General features: G+C 41.6%; 1 protein-coding gene across 5 annotated transcripts in view; it reads left to right on the top strand.

Moving 5' to 3' along the window:
• The window catches only part of CRACDL (CRACD like), a 67076-nt gene that overhangs the window by 25070 nt on the left and 22076 nt on the right, over positions 1 to 19930 (top strand). For 4 of the 5 annotated variants that reach the window (XM_005486422.4, XM_074535785.1, XM_026793023.2 and 1 more), the window contains 5 exons: positions 13313 to 13389; positions 14331 to 14496; positions 17434 to 17569; positions 17935 to 18099; positions 18720 to 18788. In XM_005486422.4, coding sequence (XP_005486479.2) covers positions 13323 to 13389; positions 14331 to 14496; positions 17434 to 17569; positions 17935 to 18099; positions 18720 to 18788 — 603 coding nt within the window. In that variant the 5' untranslated portion in view covers positions 13313 to 13322. The remainder of the gene's footprint in view (positions 1 to 13312; positions 13390 to 14330; positions 14497 to 17433; positions 17570 to 17934; positions 18100 to 18719; positions 18789 to 19930) is intronic. The other variant, XM_026793024.2, reaches the window with a different exon arrangement.

The following is a 19930-nucleotide window of genomic DNA, read 5'->3' as shown; positions in this document are numbered from 1 at the left end:
AGTTGTTCCTGACTGAAACCACTTTGGTGGCTTCACTCTGCATCACCTGCCTTGGTAGGAATTATTGCAGACCCACAGGAGGTGGGAGAAAAGCCCACACAAGGAGGGTTTTCTATGCACAGCTTTGCTATTTGAGTTTTGATTAGGAATACTGCTCTGCCACCCTCTCTCCCAATGGTGTCCCTTTTGCTGCCCATGGGGATATTGTCTGCTTCTCTTTTTCTCTTCCTACATCTGGGCACTTTCTAGCATATGAATGTCAATGGCATTTAATTTGTGAATGCTGCAGTACATTTTGTTGTGCTTATTTAAATAAGGCAGAGATCAAGCATTATACAGTCACATCACAAGGTGATGGCAGATGAGTGCTCTTTATGTCGTGCTGGATTTCTGCTGCACACTTGCATTTATATTTGCCAAATTACAGGCAGGAAATTTTTGAATTAATGACAAATATTTCCCAACAGTAGTTACTTAAGTGCCTGCACATGTTAAATTAACCATAATAATCTTGTCATAGTCATGAATTAATAACCTGCGTCTCATTGGGCTTTTGAGAATTGAAGTAAAACATTTGTGGTACATTCAAAGAAGGGAGCCTGGGGATAAATGGGATGTCTCCAAATGGCTTTACATTCCTGTCCCCACCATCCTATTCCCCTTGCCAAGTAAGCCCCAAAGGCTATACAGGAACCTGAAAATTAGGTTTAGAAGGGGCAGAAAGGAAGAGATCTCCTCTGCAGAGGAGTGCCTCTTTCAGGTGAAGTGATTTAGATTTATTCATTCCTGAAATGTCTTCCTCTCTCCATTGCTGAGAGCGAGATGCTGCCAGAGGCAAGTGTGCGCACAAGAGATTTCTGACAGAGATCTTAAGCAGTGAGGAGTTTAACAAGGAAGGTGTTTATCATGTCAGAGGGGGATGGGAAGAACTTCTGTCCCAGTGGCAGAAAGAGAGGAGGCTGGGGGCAAGTGGAAAAAGGCAGACATTTCTCACAGGGTATTCCCCATCTGTGGTTCATGGAACCCCTTCCAGTGGAGACCTGGGAGCACGATCACATTCCCTTTGCCTCCTGAGTTCCAGTCCCCACAAGGTGCCAGGGAGATCTGGGCCCTAGGCCAGAGAGGACACCTCAGTCTGTGCCGTTGGCTCCAGCCGAGCTGGACCAAATGACCGGCCTGGAGCTGAGCATCGCTTCTGCATGACAGACTTGCTCTGGTCCCTGCTCTGGGAGTAAAGGCTTGAAAAACATCAGGAGAAGCATGTAACCTCTCTTGTGAGGAGAGGCTGCAGGAGCTGGGCCTGTTTAGTCTGGAGAAGAAAGGACTGAGAGGAGATCTTATTAATGGATATAAATGTCTCAAAGGCAAGTGTCAGGAGGATGGTGCCAGACTCTTTTCAGTGGTGCCCAGTGACAGGATGAGAAAAAAGGCTATAAACTAAAACACAAGAAGTTTTACTTCAATATGAAGAACTTCTTTATGTATGAGGATGACAGTGCAATGGAACAGGTTGCCCAGGGATGCTGTGGAATTTCTCTCTTGGAGACATTTAAAAAGCCACCTGCACATGTTCCTATGTGACCTGCTCCAGGTGACCCTACCTTGGCAGGGGGCTTGGGCCAGATGATCTCCAGGGCTCCCTTACAACCCTAACAATTCTGTGATTCTGTGCTATGCTTTATACTTCCCAGTCCAAGGGAATGAGTGGGCTTGGGCAGGTGGCACACTACAGACTTGCCTCTGGATTTCTGACAAGCTGGCAGTAAAAACTATTAGGCTGCATTCAGGGTTTTGACTTTCAAAAGTCTGCAAGTCTGAAGCAGCAGCTGGAGGTGATACATATAGAATGGCTCACCAGAGGTTATATTTGCTGAGATTATTGCTGCAGGGAAGGAGTGAACGAGAAAACAAGAATCTGAGCTAGTGGCAGTTATTTCCATTTGCTCATATCTTTGCTTTGGAGCACAGTGTGGTTTGGAGCATGGACCTGCAAGTAAATGAGATAAGAGCTACAGAAAAACATTTCCTCTCTTTCAAATATAAAGAGCAATTATGTCCTGAATAGATAGTAAGTATGAAAAGTTTGCAAGTTCATGTCATGAGGGGAGGAAATGATAAATAATTATGGCTCTTACATTGGTGAAATCCTGATTGTTTTTCTTATAGACTGTGGAGAAATGTTCCAAACAAAGATGAAAAGACTCAGCCATGATGTTTATTGTGGCATGGACAGAAAGCAACTTTCCAGTCTTTTTGTGTAGGAAATTATTTGGATTATGAAGTCCAACTTAACTGGACTCCTACCTGAAACCTCTGAGGAAGTAATGTATTATGGTACCCTTGTGTTAAAAATCTCATGCTCTTTCTTCTAGAAGTGATCTGAATGTTACTAGTGTGGAGGAAAGATAAAAGAGTCTGTGGCTCATCTGTCTCCCAGCAGGGCTTAAGAAAATAATTATATTTTGAAGGCTGAGAGGGCCTAAATTAGGAAGGGTCAAAAGAGGCTAAATAAGGTCCTTTCCAAATGAAAGCCTGCCACATGTACTACCTCAGAGCAAGCCTCATACAACAGTTAAACAAGAGGCTGTTCAGCTTTGCATTTGACCTGTGGGGTTTAATGCAACAGGAATGTGGAATGTGTTTACAAGGTAGCAGTTATTGCTGAAATATGTGAATGCTGTTGCCTGGGGAAATTTCAGAGGATTGTGACTGCGCTGACAGTGGCTGTACCTCTTGGACGGGCTGTGTGGATGCTGGGGAGGAAACTGGTCCCAGAGTCTGCAATCTACAGAGGGAATGCAGGGCATGATGCTCCCCCTCCCCACCTTCAGCTGGATCTCTCTGCATTCCTGCTGCTCCTCCGTGCTAGGATGACCCGGGAGTGTGCCCTGGTCCTTGTGCTGGAGACATGGCTTCTTGTTACCCCTGCATCCGAGGGGACTCCAGGTTAGCGCGCGGCCCCAGCCGGTTCAGCAGAGGGAGGCAGAGCTGGGGATGGAGAGCCCCTGATGGCACCTTTCACGAGCAGGTCCTGAAAGCAGCCTGCCTATGTTCTGCCTAGTCTCAGCTGGTGGGCTGGTGTATCTCTACCTGGAAGGACTCAGGCTTCTCCTAGAAATATCTATTTGGTTCTCTCTGCATTTCCAACTTTCTTTTTTTCCCCTCTCTATTTTAAACGTCCAGTATTAAGACTATTCTGCACAGGGTTAATGGGTAATTTAATAATTACTTCATCCTTCCAGCAGAGGAATTCCCAAGGAAGCTAGTAAAGCCCAGCTTAGTCTCTTTGTTTCACTCACTTTCCTTCTTACTGAAGTTTGCCTAATTTTCATTGCACTAATGGCAAAGTATTTGGAAGTAGGCCTAGGATATAACTATATTCTGTATTCAGCTGAACACAACATTTTTAAAGATTTTTCATTAACTTTTAAAGAAACTTCATAAAACTGTTGAAATTACATTGTTGACTATACCACACCTTCTGGACCTGCGAAATTCAGCTCTAGATGTTGACTGGTTAACTTGGCCCACTGAGTATCCTTCAGAATAGCAGATAAAGCTGAACAAGGATCTCATTCCAGGTACTGCTAAACACTTTCTGCATCTTAAACTCCCATTAACCTCTGCACTGTACAAGAACACCCTTACATCAGGCTAATTGATGGGGCAGCAGGTGTCAGTGAGCCATTGCTCAGGGCTTGCTCTGCTTACAGGGGAGATTTACTCTTCCTTCACCACAAAGAAAGTGTATGTGTGTATGTGTGTATGCAGGTGAATAGATAATTTATTGTATTTATGGTTCCAAAAACCAAGGAAGGATCAATGAAAGCCCTGTTATATTTCCATGAATTTAAAGGCACTGAGACCTTACAACACTGTTGATATTTCTACTCATTCTGAATACCAAAAGACCTGGTATAATTATTTTTCTGAAATAGCTTCGGGAATGTTCCCGGTGCTGAATTCAACAGTAATTGCAATTGCAATATGTAGAATCAAATGTAATTTTGTTCTAACTAAAGAAAGGCCTTTTACTTTATTTTCTCTTTTGCTTTTCAAGGAAATGCACAGTGAATTTTTAATACTTCACTGACACTTGACTCTGAGTGATGTTAGCCTGCTATTGTAAAAAAGTATGACCTTCTTCAGAACATTATTAGCAAAATACTCTATGTGAACACTCAATATTGTTTAACTTAAAAATACAGATTGTGCTTCTATCAGTAAAAACAGCTGGTACAAGCCTAAAAGTCTGGTAGTGTACTGAGCTGTTTGTGCTCATAAATATAGCAGAGGATCTCTGGTAGGCAGCTAGCTAGGGGAGATCTTGTGTCTTTGTATAAAACAGCTATGCCTTTATTATCCCTAAATGCTGAGGAAGAAGGAGAGCCAATGTGGCCTTTTTACTTCAACAATTCTCTTTATAATCATGCTTTCCATGTTGCTGGAATAAATCTCCTGGCCCCTCTATTAAATCACAAAAAGTTAAAGACCAAAAGCAAGAAAGAAGGATTACTGCATAGGAATAAGACATTTCACATGAGTTTGCTTTATTCTTTTGCTCATGCAGACTCCTCCCCCCACCCCCCTTCCTGTAATTCTTTTATATAGTTGTTTGCTTTGCTTTGGTTTTGGTTTGTTGGGATTTTTTTGTTTAAAGAAAGCATGCAAGTCAAACTAAGGCTTTTCCCTTGAACAAGTGTGGCCTTTGTGAAGGTGTATACCTTCAAGGTACTGGATTCTATCAGGGAAGGAAGTTCCCTTCACCCTTCTGGAACAGCTAATTCACTGCTCTATCCAGGACACCAGACTGGGCAGTCCTAGTAATGCCTTCTGACCTCTTTTTTTGTGTGCTCTGTAGCAATGAATTGTTTTAAAAATAAAAATCTCACTCCTCACAAACTGCTTGGGAGGAAAGTTTATTTTACGGAGTTTCTCACCTCTCAGAAATGCTGAGGGAAGGACTATTAATTCTTGGGGGGAAAAAAGAGGTAGAAAATGAAGGTTTTTACCTCTCCCTCCTATCTCTTGGAAACGCACTGTGCTTGTAATAGAGAAAGGAATGTGCTCTTGGCAGGGGCATGGCAGAAGGGCTGATGAGGCTCTGATGAGAATCTGCACAGCCTTTGGGATAGCAGGGGCAGATGCATCAGAGGGTAATTTGGGCTGGTTAGACAAAGGAAAATACACACTGCCCAACAGCACTGGAAGGCTGAAAACAACTGAATGCCCAGAAAACCCTTCAAGGACTGGGAAGAGCTCTCTGTTGTAGCCCCTAAAACCTCACCTGAGGTTCATGGCAGGCCTTGCCCTGTTTGCACAAAGGCTCAGGCTTGAAGCCCATGCAGCAAACTCTGTCCCATCTCCCCTGTCCAGTCTTCCTTTAGGCAGGTATTTTATTACATGACAGCCCTTGATGTCTCTTCTCAGTGATTACAGGAATGTTTACATCGCCTGCAGCAGGAATTTGAGTGATAGATGCAAGAACTGCAAAGGCCAGGGCTGATGCAAAGGGGCAGCAGCGTGTCAATAGCTGCACATTGCTGCTCCTTGTGGCACAGCTTGGTTTTCTTCCACCTCCACCTATGCTGAGCAAATTCTGGTGCAAAGAACAGCATTGGAAGAGATTTGTGCTGGTACAACTGGCTTTTATTAGTTGTCTCTGAGAGAAAGGGCAAATCACTCACAGCTAGCTTTATTCATTATGACAGAGAGCAGGAGGAGGGCTAGAGGATCCTGAACTGGCAGAGTTTTAAAAGAGAAGGACATTGACTTATGGTCAGGCTGTGTGTTGTCACCTGGATGCTGGCCTAGGGCTCGTGCAGCCCAGGAGAGGATGCTGGCAGCAGACACTTGAGCCAGACTTGCTTTGAGCACCAGGAGTGGCTCCGAGGCTCCCACCACACACCGTGCTTGTGCAATACGCAAATTGTCTTTTAACGCTGCAAACATTGCATTAGCTGGAGATAAATGTTAGCCACGAGCAAGGAAACAAAGGCTTTTATTAGCCAATAATGCAGATAAGAAAAGATATGGGTAAAGTGTACCAGCTTCAGTGAGAGACAGATGAAAATGGATAGCAAATTATCATTTAGGCAGCCAACCATTCTTGGAAATACCACATTTTGATGGTGTTCTCATGAACATCAGTGTAAAGTGCTAACAGCAAAGAACACATGAAGTCATAGATTTTGCAAAGCAATACTTTTTGTTTACTGATACACAGTATTTAAACAAAATGGAAGGAGATGATTGTCTGCCCAATTTTGAAAACAAAAGGCAAAGTTGCATACAAAAAGTGAAAGGGTGGGTTTTTCTCCTGATTTGGCATGAAGTTTATTTTTTAATATTTTATTTAGACTTGGTAGTACCAAGCAGTGCAGAAAATGTCTCAGAAAATGTCTTCTCTGGTTAAATTATTTTTAATAATTCACAAATGATGAGGACAGAGCTAGAATATATACTGTGGAGTTGCTGACATATGGTAGAAAGGAAGAATGACCAGGTGCTGGCACTCTGGATAAAGCAGCTAGGATGGCTGTGTGTATGTAAGCATGCACTCAGAGGCATTTATTGCCTTGATTTAAAATTTGGAGGCCAAATAAAAAATGAAAAGTGAAACTCCTTTAGTCTAATGAGAGGTCTGAAGCAGGAAAATGTATGGCTTTGGAAATGGTGTTGCAGTTGTTATGAAATTCTCCTGTCTTTTTTATGAGCTTTTTGGATGTGTTTATACAGACTAATGAGATTCCCAGAGACCTGCTCCTCACTCATGTGGACACTCCTAATACCTCGGCTCATATGTGTGTGCTCTGCTAGCCGAGGGGGAGCATTCCCTATGCTTTTTAGACCTTCACTTGCTGGTGATTTATCTTAGAAAGCAAAGCTCAAGATGATGGCTGCCCTTTGGAAATGATTTCATAATTGGACATACTGTGAGAGATTTAGTTTTGGCTAGGCTCAAGCCTTGTCACCTGGGAGCACTGAAAGCTGTTTGAGAGTGTGAAAGGAGGGGACAGTGATCTCTGCTAGCAGGAGGATGTCTGAGCAGAGGTGTGTTGAACAGCAGGGTTTCCTGGGCTGTGTGAATACCTGCCTGCTGCCCTACGCTTCCTTCTGCCACACCCTGTGCAATGTTTTCAGCACAAGGTCTCCCCTGGCTGCAGAGACAAAGCTTTGTGTGGGAGGCAGGAGATCACAACACACTCCTGAACCTGTGCTATGCCAAGGCAGGGCACCCTGGGGCAGTGTCCAGGTGGTGCCCTTGCTGATGCACATGCCAGAGAGCTGGAGTGCCTCCAGGGCTGTGAGAGCACTGCTGATGTGCCTGGGGTGGCAGAGGACCATGGCAGGCACTCTGGGCTTGCTCCCTCTGGAAACTGTGACCTGTCCTGTTTCTGCAGTCCAGGTGACAGGAGAAGAGGCTGTGTGGCCTCTGGATGGTGCCTTCACTTCAGGTCTGAGTCCTCAGAGAGGGGGAGGATGAGAAAAGGCTGCCTCGGTCTTTGCTCCAGGCACTAAGATGGTTTTGTGTTGGTTACTCTCTCAGCTAGAGGAGTATCTCTGAGTATTTGGGTTTTCTTTATATCCTTAGAATCCCTGCTTTATCTTCTTTTTTTTTTCCCCATCCCAAATCTTCAAAGCTGGGCAATACCAGAGGGAATGTTAGTGCATATAGTGATGTTCTGAGAAAAGGGCAGCTCTTTGTCTCATGTAAAATAATTTATCCATATACAGATTTTTTAACTCCTCATGTTTCTACTAGAAAAGGGATATTCTTATACAAAAGAGAAATGAAAGATGTAAATTGCTGTTGGTTTTTGAATACCCACTTTTAAGTGTACTGTTATTTGGAATGGATAAGAAGGGAAATAAAAACTTGCTGTGCTGCTACATTCCATCTCTATTCTCTGCAGCGGCATAGGCTAAGATAAATTTCTTGTATCTCATCTTATCTAGAAAGGACCTAGGAAGGAAGGAAAGTGAAAAAAAGTCTCTGCTGGGAAATACAGCAAAAATACTGTTATAAACAGGTAATATTTAGCAGTTTGTCATCAGACATTATATTTTGCTTATAAAAGCTCATAATAAATTGATAAACCAAGTATCTCTAGTATTCCACTGTGAAAAGAACCACACATACAATGTGGAAAAAAAAAAAAGGAAAAGGGTGTGACTGCCAGTGGTGTGGTAAATCTTGCCCTTGCTAACAAGGAAGAAGCAATGCTGGTTGCTTCTATAGGATGAAAATCCTGCTGAGTTTTCAGATCACAGGATGATTTAATTAAGTGATGGACTTCAGTAAATCCTTGGGGAAACTGGAAATGAGAAAGCTCAGCAGCCAAGCCTCTAGATCCAAGCATAAGTGCACAATGAATGCCACCCATCCCAGTGGGTGCCAAATTCAAAGCTGCTGGATTTTGTCTGTATTTCGTTGCACAGCTCTTAAGCTTGTAGACCATTGTAGATCTTAAACAAAGCTTTGAGAGTGAAAAAACTTGGCTCCAGAGCAAAAACTGCAATCTCTGTTTACATCAGGGAAATTACAAGCAGTTACAGTATTATCAGGTGTAAACTCTGGATTTTTTCGTTTCTCCTCTTAAGTATCATGTTTTAATCAAATCTTTCCTATGATGAATACATTAATACTGGAAAGCTTATTGCAGATGTTGAGGAAAAGGCTTGAAAGAGTGAAAATCTGCCTAAAGATACCGTTAAAATACATTATACTGAAAGAAAAAGGGAAAATGTAGATAGTATGCTTCTCTGAGTTTATGTATTTGGCAAAAAATAGGATTATCTCCTGGTGTTGGAAACCAGTGTTTTCACCAAAGGAAGCATTTAAAAGGAAGCCCACTTTCCCCCATGTTAATAAAAACAACACAGTAAATTTTAAGGTAGAAATTAATGTGATTGCCTACAGCTGGGCTTGGGGAGACAGCAAGGCAGGCAGTGCTTGGATTGCAGAGCATCACAGAGGGATCTCTGGCAGCTGCTGGATGCTCAGCAAGGACCAGCATTGCTTCACACTCTCTTGGGGTACTGCTCCAATGCAAACCATCACCTGGCAAAGTACTCAAGTAAGTGGCTAAGTGTCAGCTTCAGTGTTTGCTCGAAACCAGGGTTTTGAGCAAACACTAAGAATGAATCTGTTGACTTTTGAGTATTTTTCTGAAAAGCTGAACACCAGCACAGTGCCCAGAAGCATTTTGTGAGTTCCTGCAGTCCTCTCTGCTGCCTGCTGATTCCCCCCCACCCTGTGCCCTTCTCAGTTAAGGAAGCATGTGTCCATTCATCCTTTGATGCAAACAAACAAATCTCCCTTTGGTAACAGAAGGCACAAAACTCTTTCTGCATCCTCAGTATGGGGCGGGTGGCTGCACCTTTCTGCCCTTGTCATGGTGTGTGTTTGCACAGCATAGTGACTGCTGCAAAGGCTGCTGTCACCTCCTGCTCTGTGTCAGCCACCACTGGCCTGGGACAGTCACGCCCAACCCTGGGTTCAGGCTGCAAACTTGTCTTTTGAACTGAAAACCAAATGGCATGATGAGTTGAGAGGCAGTTTTTATTAAAAGTCACAGTCACCCCACTGCAAAGCCAGTACTGCTTACCCAACCCAAACTTACAGGATTTATTTACCATAATTTAAAATAACCATTTCCTTGCTGAGGCTAAAGGAGTCTCTGGGCTCCTGCACAGGAGGTTGAGGCCATTGGTGTTTGTGCCTGGTGTCTCCTGCACTCAGGTGCCTCTGACCCACACCTTGGGTTGCTTTCTGCCTCACTCCAAAGTTATCTCACCTGGACAACCTTCCTCCCTGCACACAGCCCAGGTCTCCTGGGCAGCCCTCCCACAGCAAATCAGCCAGGTTTTTCCCCAGGTGACACTGAGCTGTCTAGGGATGACTATGGTAGCAGTGGTGGGACCTGGTGTAATGGATTACACATGCCAGCACAATAAATGGGTTCAATTAGGCTTCTGCTCAATCAATAAGCTGAAAGCCAGATTCCTCTGTAAAAGTTTTTTAAAAGTACTTTTTATTAGTAGTATTACAGCCTGAGTTGGGCATTAAGAGGATCCTTAAACAAGGAAATCCCTGGATAAAGCAGTACATGGAAAAACAGTATATTTCAAACAATCTTTGTGTGTTTTGGTGGCAAGTAACAGATCATTTACATATTGGACAAATTTAGAACCCCCAGGTAATATATCTTTCTGATTTTCTCTTTGTCACGTGATCCTTTCTCTTTGACATGTGATCCTTAAAATAGTTGCGGATGTCAGAGGCATCTGGGTCCACAAACACACTTGCTACTATATTTTATTATAATAAATAATAATAAAATATTGTTAAGATTCTGGAGAGTCATTCATTCGTATCTCAACAGTACCCATTGCAATCTTTTCTTATACTCATTTTATGTTACTCTGGTCTCCGTCTACATTCCTGTACTTTAGTTCAACTTACTTGTCTCCTCACAAGCTCTAATCACACTTTGGGAGTTCTCTCTCTCTGATTATAACAATCCCAACCAGGATCAATCTGAGGCCAGGCAGCCCAACTTTCCCTTGCCAGTAGGTCAACTCCACAAGTTTTTATTGAATTGTTTTATCTTGCTCTTTAGGATGGAGCAACTACTTCAGCAACAGGCCAGCATTGGCCCAGGGTGGGTCATATCCAGAACAAATAATAAAAAATAATGATACACATTGAGCTGCATCTTCCCTTAACCTAGGAATTTGTTTGCCCCACATAACCCAATCCCCAGGATTCCAAGGGTGATGGAATATGAGGACCACATACATATGCACAGGTAGTGGCCAAGCACTTCCTTCCTTCTCACAAGCCAGGGTTCCAGCCCTGTACCCCTGCAAGAGTCACAGTAGCAGAGGGCTGCCTTCCTCTGGGTAAGACACACATTCTTAAATAATGTCAGAAAACAGCAAAAACATGGTGGGCCCAAAGAATTGCTGCATGAGGAGAGAAAGAGAGTGAGGAGCTTGCTTCAAAATGCTAGACTGGCGAGAAGAGAGCCCATTCAAGGTTCAATGTCCTTCTGTTTCCCCTAAGTGAGGAGATTTGTGCTGCACCCCTGGTCACATAGTAGTGTCCCTCAATGTTTGAAGCATCCAGAGGAAGCACTTTTTTTGTGACCTCAGATGTCACAAACTAAATCACACTAATCTTTGCATGCAATATGGTGGAGCTAACTTTTTTTTTAAATTCGTTTTATTCTCTAGAAATTTGGCTGCCAAGGTTTGAGACAGGAACATAGTTCTGGTTTGTCAGGAGTATAATATACTATCTGATTGAATTTTGCCAGAGGGAACATGTTTCTACTTGCATGCATGTTTCCAACAAACATTGTCACTGTGTGGGAGTTTATCTCTCAGTGGCTTTGCTATTGAGAACTAGTGAAGTATGGCATACAAACATTTGGACAAAAAATAATATACCCTCACCTGAGTGCAGCTGAATGCAGCAGGCTGATGCCGATGAACCACAGATGGGGATGTGAGTTATGTCATCCACAATTTATACAGAGACTGTAGAATCCCACTTCTGGATGTGTGTAGCTTATAGATGCTACAGGGCATGCATATGAAGCTGAAGCTTTAAAGATAGTGATTCACATTCCTGCCATTGCTACTGCAACGTGACAGCAGGAATCTGAGACACCCTGTTTAACAATTGACTGGGTATGCCACAGCCCACAATACATATTTATCTGCCACCTCCCAGTGGACATTTACTTTAAAAATAAAGGTATCCTAGATCACAGAATTGTTTGTGTTGAAATGGACCTTAAAGAACACCTAGTTCCAACCTCCCTGCCATGGCCAGGGACTCCTTCTACTAGAATGGGTGGCTCAAAGCCCCATCCAGCCTGACCTTGAATTCTTCCAGGGGTGGGGTATCCACAGCTTCTCTGGGCAACCTTTCCTGTGCCTCACCACCCTCCTCCATTTGGTTTTTTTCTAGGGTAAGTTCCTTATTAATTCTCCATACTTCGGGCAGGTGTCCTTGACCAAAAGTTGCTCACCCTCATGTTTGTGTTAATTCTGATTTGGTGTGTGGTGGCAGGGGATGTTTCACACCCAAGCTGTGGGTCTGTGGTGCAGCAGCCCTGGAGCTGCCAGCCAGCAGAGGTGCCTTTGCTGTGGCTTTCACTGTCCTGCAGCCCTGCGCTGTGGCCCTGCCCAGGTGGCTGCAGACGGCTCAGGTGATGTGTTTTTGTGTTTTAGATTTGAGTAATAAAGGTTTCATTTCCATTTTACTGGCTTGTTGGATTCACAAGCTTTATTCCTTAAGTCTCCTGGTACTTCAGTGGATCAAAACAGCCACAGTCTACTCAGCCTCCCATGCAGGTTGTGGCTTGAGCATCTGCCTCTGTTCCAGCCAAAGAGTGACTGTACAGCATTTAACTCACTATCCCATCAATGGCATCCATGATTTTCTTCTCCCTTGACCATGAAATTATGGCTCTCCAGATGAAGAAAAGAGAGCACAAACAGACTACGGCACCAGAAATACGATTTAAATTACAAATAAATTGTCTTCAGAGTTTGGACATGTACAGTTTTGCAATTATTTTTTAGTTTAGGAACATTAATAAGCAAATTAATATTTTGCTCTGAAAAACAAAGAAGAGAGAAGAAAATTAGAAAATCACTCTTTTTATTTTTACTTGTATTTCTCTGTAACTAATTCTCCCTACCTCTGTTATCTATCCAAAAAGAAAGGAATGGAAGGAATCACTACCTTTCCCCAAGTTTCTTTAGAAAGAAGAAAAACTGTAATCTACAGAATATTTAAAATTGGACATAAATAAGGGAAAAATATGCAGGGTTCTCTACTATTGTTACTTGTACACTTGCTCAAATGATGTCATTTTGTCTCTGGACCTGAATGGGCTGAGAAAGGGAAAATTTAAGAAGCCCATCTCCCCTAATACATATTTTTAGAATCATTCAAGAATTTACCAAAGTCAGTTTTGAGACAGGAGGGGCTGGAGGACTAAACTGTCATGTACTATTGTCTTCTGAAAGTGGAAATAGTCTGTGTAATCTCTTACACCTCTCTATAGCCTAATGAGTACCATATGGGATATTTTTATATATTATGTATATTTATATATAATATACACACACATATATTTAGACATGTATAGAGACATATTATGTAAGCATACACATAATATTCTATTCTATATCTTTATATTTTAGCAACTTGCCTTATGTATGTGTACACATATATAGTGAAGTACTGTTATTTTGTTGATACAACCAACAGTTTTTGTTCCTCCATTAGTGATTGCCACATGAGTTCCTCAAGGACAATGGACCCTAAAATGAGAGAGGCTGAAGGAGATGGAGAAGACAATTCAGGTATAATTTCACTCTTCCCTGGAGAAGGAAAAGTGCTGTGGCTTCTTGAGCTTCTATGCCTTAGCTCTCTCATAGAAGTGAATTTGTTTGTTTAGAGAATGCTCTCTGCCTTTCTCTTCACCTTTTTCCAAGAGCTGTTTTCAGAGGCTTGAAATAAGATTTTTATAGCATCTTGTGACCAAGCTAACTTTTTTACCCAACAAGATCCAGGAGGGAATGAAATGCTGACAGGGATGCTTCGCAGTACTGTCATGTCAACTTAAACAGGCCAGGCACAAGTTGTTGGAATTCTTGTGGAAAACACTGATTTAATTTGAAATAGTTTCCTTCACAGAGCTGCAACTGATCCTAATTTAGGTCTTTCCTCACTGAGCAGACTAAAATTACTTTTCAAGGTTATTGCTTAATTCCTAGATTAATACTTTGTGATCCACTGAATCATGTAATCAGCATTAAAAATATTCTTGATATATTATAAACCCAACATTTTAACAGCATTAGCCTCCCAACACTGTGCATTCACCTATGTTTGCCTTTTCTACATTTAAATTGGTTTTGGTAGCATTGCTCTTATCATCACTATTTAGCTTGCTGAACAAAGGCATTGGGTTTCCAAGTAATAATTTCTTTTTCATATGCCAGGCAGTTCAGACAAAATTTCTCCTTCACAGTTTAATTACCTCAAGAGGCAAGTAGAAACTCTATTAGGAATGATTCTACACCATTGGTTATTTCTTATGTCTCATAAACATTGTAATCCATTCTCCAAAATAACAGTCATTTCATACTATCAGTACAGTCTTGAAAGACATTAATGCAACAGTGGACTGTGTTACATTTTCCAGGAAAAATCCACTTATGCAAAAAAATATAAAGAAATGTTATTGTTCAAAAATTTGCACATGCTGCTGGTTGCATCTTCTTTATGTTTCCTCACTTAGGAAAGAAAAAATCAAAGTTCAAATCTTTCAAAAAGTTTTTTGGCAAAAAGAAAAGGAAAGAGTCGTCATCTTCTGCGAGCAGCAGTCTGAAGCTGTGCCAGTCAACAAATGATGTCGCGGCCTCTCATGACACACGCACTAGTTATGATTCTGAAGATGAGCTTGAGTAAGTCTTTGGGCTCTGTTTGGTAAACAAACACAAAATTGCTACAATGTCTGTAGATTAAAGACACCCCAAAATTGCCTCCTCCCCTTGTTCGTAGTGCTGTATTTTCAAATAGTTGCTTTTCCCAGGAAAGTACAAATTAAAATGGTTGATGCAAGGCAAATCAGAAGAGAATTGAGTGGGGTGTAGCAAGAAATATTAATGTAAAAAGCTTTCACTTAATCATAAATAAGCCTTGGGTTATAATTTCAAAAGAATGTAATTCCCATCTTCAAAAATGAATTAGATAATCGGTTTATATCCTACCAGGAGCTAAACCTTAGTCCCCTGAAATGTAGCTACTAAGGATTGTTAGAGAAGGTTGGATGACTAACCATTTATGCCAGGGTTTGAAAGCAAGGAAGGAGTAATGGGATATCTGCAACTGAAATCAGCAGGATCCAGAGGCTCTGAAGCCTTCTTTTCCTCTGTACACATGGGATTCATCTGACCAAAGTGAAAATGTCTGCATTTGAGTTCTACCACAGATCCACAGAATGGTATGAGTTGGAAAGGGTCTTTAGAGATTATCCAGTTCCAGCCTCTCTGCCATGGACAGGGATAGTTAGTTACCAGCTGCCTTTTCTAATCAGAGAGAAGTCAGCATTACTAACAAAGATTGTGTCATCCTTATACATGAAATAGGCTCTAGAAGTGCCTGTATCTTCCCACTGAATGTAAACAGGAGCCTGGGATAGCCACCTCCAATGTAAATAGCTGCAATTTGATGTCTGAAGTTATACTAGATGAGTCCCATCCTGTGTACCTCTGCCTCTGAAAACCCGGTCTTCATGTTACCCACTATGAAAAGTGACCGTGAGAAGCCCAGTCCAAACATTCAGATATGTCTCTGGACAGACAGGTGGACTGAAGAGCCCCTTCGATAACCAAAGAGCAAGTCTTTGCCTTGGTGGATATTGTGCCCCTCAGAACAATCCTCCTGGTCCTCAAGCAAGGGGTGCTGCTGTGCCCAGGAATGGGAAAGGAAACCATTTAAAACGACATTATTCGATGTGGCCACCAGGCAGCGCCAAACAACCAAAAGAAATTGTTAACAATCTGGTTTTTTTTCTCTCTCTCTCTTTCATGGTTTGGGTTTGTTTTTTTCTTTTTGCTTTCATGGCATTGGCAATAGTAATGTTAGTTAGTACAGCTTGAAGCCCCCGGAGTTGTGGGCTGGCAGCACCAGGTGGTGTGAAGTTATTTGACAATTTACTAATTCCTGTAAGACGTGGATGGTGAGATTTTCTTTTCCCCATGTGTGTCTTAAAAAGGTCATGTCTGGGTGGGTGCCATCTCTGGCTGTTCTGGCCATATTCCTGTGCTGCAGCCTGAAGCGTTGGTACATGATTGTTTCCTAATATTTATGCAGACAGACAAAAACCAGGAAATTATTTGAAAGGAAGGAAAACTAATTTGAACACTCTTAATCTGAGGAGACATGCAGGGTACTTCCATTATGTATCTGGGAGGGATGTACCTGCTAGAAAGAGGAAATGAGGATGGAATGGTGGGATAAATGTGCCCACGCAGTGACACTGCCTGTGAGGGACACTCACCCTTGAGTGCTGGTGCAGGGGGCACCACTGCAGCCCTGGCTGGCACCTACTCTGCAAATTGCTATAGATCTGTCTGACCTTGGATGCTTTGTAGAGATCACATTTGCGCTCAGATAAATTGTTCTTCTAATGTCTCTAATGCATTAAGCAGACGTAGCAGGCTTTCCTTCCTTCTGCAGCAAGAATGTGGATCAACTCTTTCCTGCTATTGTTTTATCAAACATATTTATAGCAGCCACTATGGGGAAAATGTTACTGGCTGCCATGATTGTTTATGTTTGTCTTCAAGGTTCCTATGACAGTATCTAGGATCCAGAAATACAGTTCTTTTTTCTTTTCTGCTCAATTCACTTGATAGTTACATAAACCCAAACAATTATCTATTCTGCACTCATTTACCATTTCATGGCTCCCTGATTTAAAAAAATTAGAAAAAGGTACTCTTAAAAAATGCTGTGTGCACGCATTTCTTGTCCCTTCTCAGTCAGAGTAAGAACTAAGCTGAGGAAAATGAGCACCAGGAACCTCCTAGCAGCTAGCTGTCTGTCAGTGGGCCTCCTCTGCCACTCCCATAGAGGAGCATGGTGCTCATACCCCACATGCGCCATTTGCAGAAGAAACTACATAACACATGCACCAGAAGTAGGAAACAGAATATGAGAGAAACTGCCCACAAAGCATCTCCTACTTCCCCCAACTAGGCCACAAACATTGTCAGTGAAAAAATAAGTCCCACAGGCTCATAAAAGAAAATCTGAGGGACCTTGATATAGAGCACAGCACCTTTTAAGGATTTATGCAAAGGATTCCATGTAAGGACTACATTGCCTGAAATGTTTTTTGCTAATGATCTGTATGGCAGAGATATATTAAATGCTGTACCACATTTAGATAGTAAAATGTACTTATTCTTCCTATGGTCACTCATCTGCAAGACATGGTCTTACATTAGCTAGGAGTCTCAATACAGACTCATTTGTGTGAAGGCCGTTTTGCACCTGGGCTTGCCTGTGGCACTGTGCCACCACCCAGCTGCTGGCTTCCACCCAAAGGCCAGTAGCTTTTTTCATAAGACATAACTCATTTTCTGGGATTAAACTGTCTTTAACCTTGATTCAGTTTGTTAACATGGCAGATAACAGCATCTCTATTTTTTTTGTTGTTGTTTTTAAAGGTGTTACTTAGATTACCCTGGATGGCTGTATTCATTGGGAAGTCTGGAATCTTGTTTGTGATGTTGTGCATCCCTGTATCCCATTCCACCTTCAATAAATCTCTTGAGTTAAGAGAAATGGCAAAAAAGTTTTCATGTTTTCACTCATTTTTTATATTATTCTAGGACACATAAAGGCATTATGGGAAGCAGAGCTTTGTCACATGATAGCATTTTCATCCTGGAGACTGGGCAAGAGCCTGCAAGGCCAGTAAGAGTGTTTTCTCAAGAAAACATTTCTGATCGGATTAGAGCTTTACAGGTAACTTAGACAATATCATTTTTTTCAAATGCAAGAGATGGAATGTCTTTCCAGGCTTGATTTTTCTTTTTGGATAGTATTTGTAGTTGAATGTTTGATTAGTAAGTAATATCTGGCTGCAGTTTACATCAAATTATGCATATAGTAATTAGACAGCAGTATTCTCTCGTGGTTCTACATAAATGATAGCTGAAAAATGGGTAATTTTTGGCTCCCTAAGAGAATGTGTCAAGTCAGATGTCCTGTGCCCTGGATCATTCAGCTGTGAAGTTAAAATAATGGTAACTCATTGACCTCAGCTAACAAATGTTCTGGGGAAACCTCCATCACTATCATAAGCTAATGTATTTTATGTCACACTGAAGCTGAAACTCCAGCCTACCATGAAATTGGGACCTCCGCCTCCATTTGGACTTCATGCAAAGAGAACAGAGGATGCTGGGACCAGTTCTGAAGATGATGGATTACCCAGGAGCCCTCCAGAAATGTCTTTGCTTCATGAAAGCCTAAGCTCAGGCATGAGAACAAGAGTGAGTAGTTCCACTGTTGGCAAAAATGGGTGTTTAATGATTTGTTTTACTTATATGTGGATGGTAGAATAAGGTATTTGGTTTTACATATCCCTCTTTTACCTCTGAGCAATTCAGAAATACCTTACTCAAATTGGGAAAACACTCTCTCTCTGTAAACAGGTACTTAGAATCTGTATTCCTATTAAAACATAAATATCACACCAGAAAATGCAGAACTAGGAAGAAGAGTATGTGATGGTGTACACGCATGGGAATGTTGTGTTTTTTATAGAGACTACAAAGAGCTTCCAGGCATAAAAAAATAAGGCTGAAAAATCTGTATTCCCCCTTGAGTGTGTTGATAAGAGAACTCTCTAATGTTCTTTTAGGTTGTCATAGGAAAAAGAAACATAAAATAATCTGTTTTTTTTAAATGATAGTTTTGTTAGACATTATTTCATTCTTTATCTGCATGTCTTACACTTTATGTTTGCAGTGTCCTTGCTAATCCTTTAGACTGTAGAGAAAAACAACTTACATTGTCAGTACCTTTGTGCACTTTGTGTAGATGATTTCTGTGATTATATCCACCTTGTTTGTCATCTTTTACTGAATCTCTTCCTCATTCCATCCCACAGTTCTCTGACTCTCACAGGCACCTTAGCTCTTTGAGTTTAGCTGGAACAGGCAGTGAAGAAGAAGAACAGGTAACTTCTGCCAAATGTATTAAGGGACAAGTAATTACCCATAGTGGTTTTTAAAAGAAATATTAAAAAAATGATATTTTGTTGCCTGTCTGCTGCAAAAAACATCTTTGTATGCATGTAATTGCCTGCCTGTCTGTTTGCTGTTTTAATGTCTGTCTGTCTAACATAAAAAACTATGATTATTTATCAACATAATTCTGATGCAAAGTCATCCCATTATTATCCCATTGATGATAATTAATGTCTCTAGAAAAGCTCATATCCTTTAGCAAACTTTAATCTCCAAGCACAACCAACCAGATTTAGACACCAAAGAGTGTCCATTTTTTCAAAGATGGCAAATTGCAGTAAAGGCTGTTTGAGTTACATGCACAGGATAAGGGAGAAAGCTTATTGAAGTGACAGGAGCATCTCTAGATCCTCTGAAATCTGCCCAGACCCTGCTTTAAGTACAAAGTTACCTCACACTGACAAACAAAGTGTTTGCCTGATGACAGAGGCTGACATTGCTGCTCAGGAGTCTGAGTTCAGCCTTCAGTCAGATTCTGGCTGTGAATTTTGCTGAAGTGGTGTTTTTCAGAGCTCAAGTATAGGCGCATGGTTGGCTTTCTTCAATCAGAAGCCAGCCCTTCTGGCTGATTAAAGAGCTGTTTTGCAAAGCTCTGAAGAGTCCCTTTTAGCAGCCTGCAGCTGGAGTCCTGGTGGAAACAACACAGGGGGTAAAGGGAAGAGCATTTTCTAGGAATAGGAGGAGGAGTAGAAGGAAATTGCAGAAATGAAATAGAGAAACTAGTCCTGAGCTGACCATTTCTTGGTAATTATGCAAAATGTATTTCAGGACCAGCTGCAGCAGGGCTCAGCAAAGATTTCTGGCCTTACTTCTTAGATTCCACATGAAGCTGTTTGAAAAAACTGCTTATATGCAGTGCAATATTATTATTTTTAAAATAAAAACAACAGAACTCATGAAGGAAGTATTTCTTGAAAGCTGTTATGGGCTCACTGTAATTGTGTCCAGTCCAGATTCATGTTTGCTGAAAGAGGATTTATGTCTCCTGTTGATCCATTAACATTACTTTCTGACTCACTTGCTGACTCCTGAGTCGTGGCAATGACTACACAGCTGTTTAGCTTTTTCCACA

This window comes from Zonotrichia albicollis, chromosome 2 (genome assembly GCF_047830755.1).
Source record: "Zonotrichia albicollis isolate bZonAlb1 chromosome 2, bZonAlb1.hap1, whole genome shotgun sequence".
Lineage (NCBI taxonomy): Eukaryota > Metazoa > Chordata > Aves > Passeriformes > Passerellidae > Zonotrichia > Zonotrichia albicollis.
The sequence above is the reverse complement of the archived record's forward strand: the minus strand, read 5'-3'. Positions and strand labels throughout refer to the sequence as shown.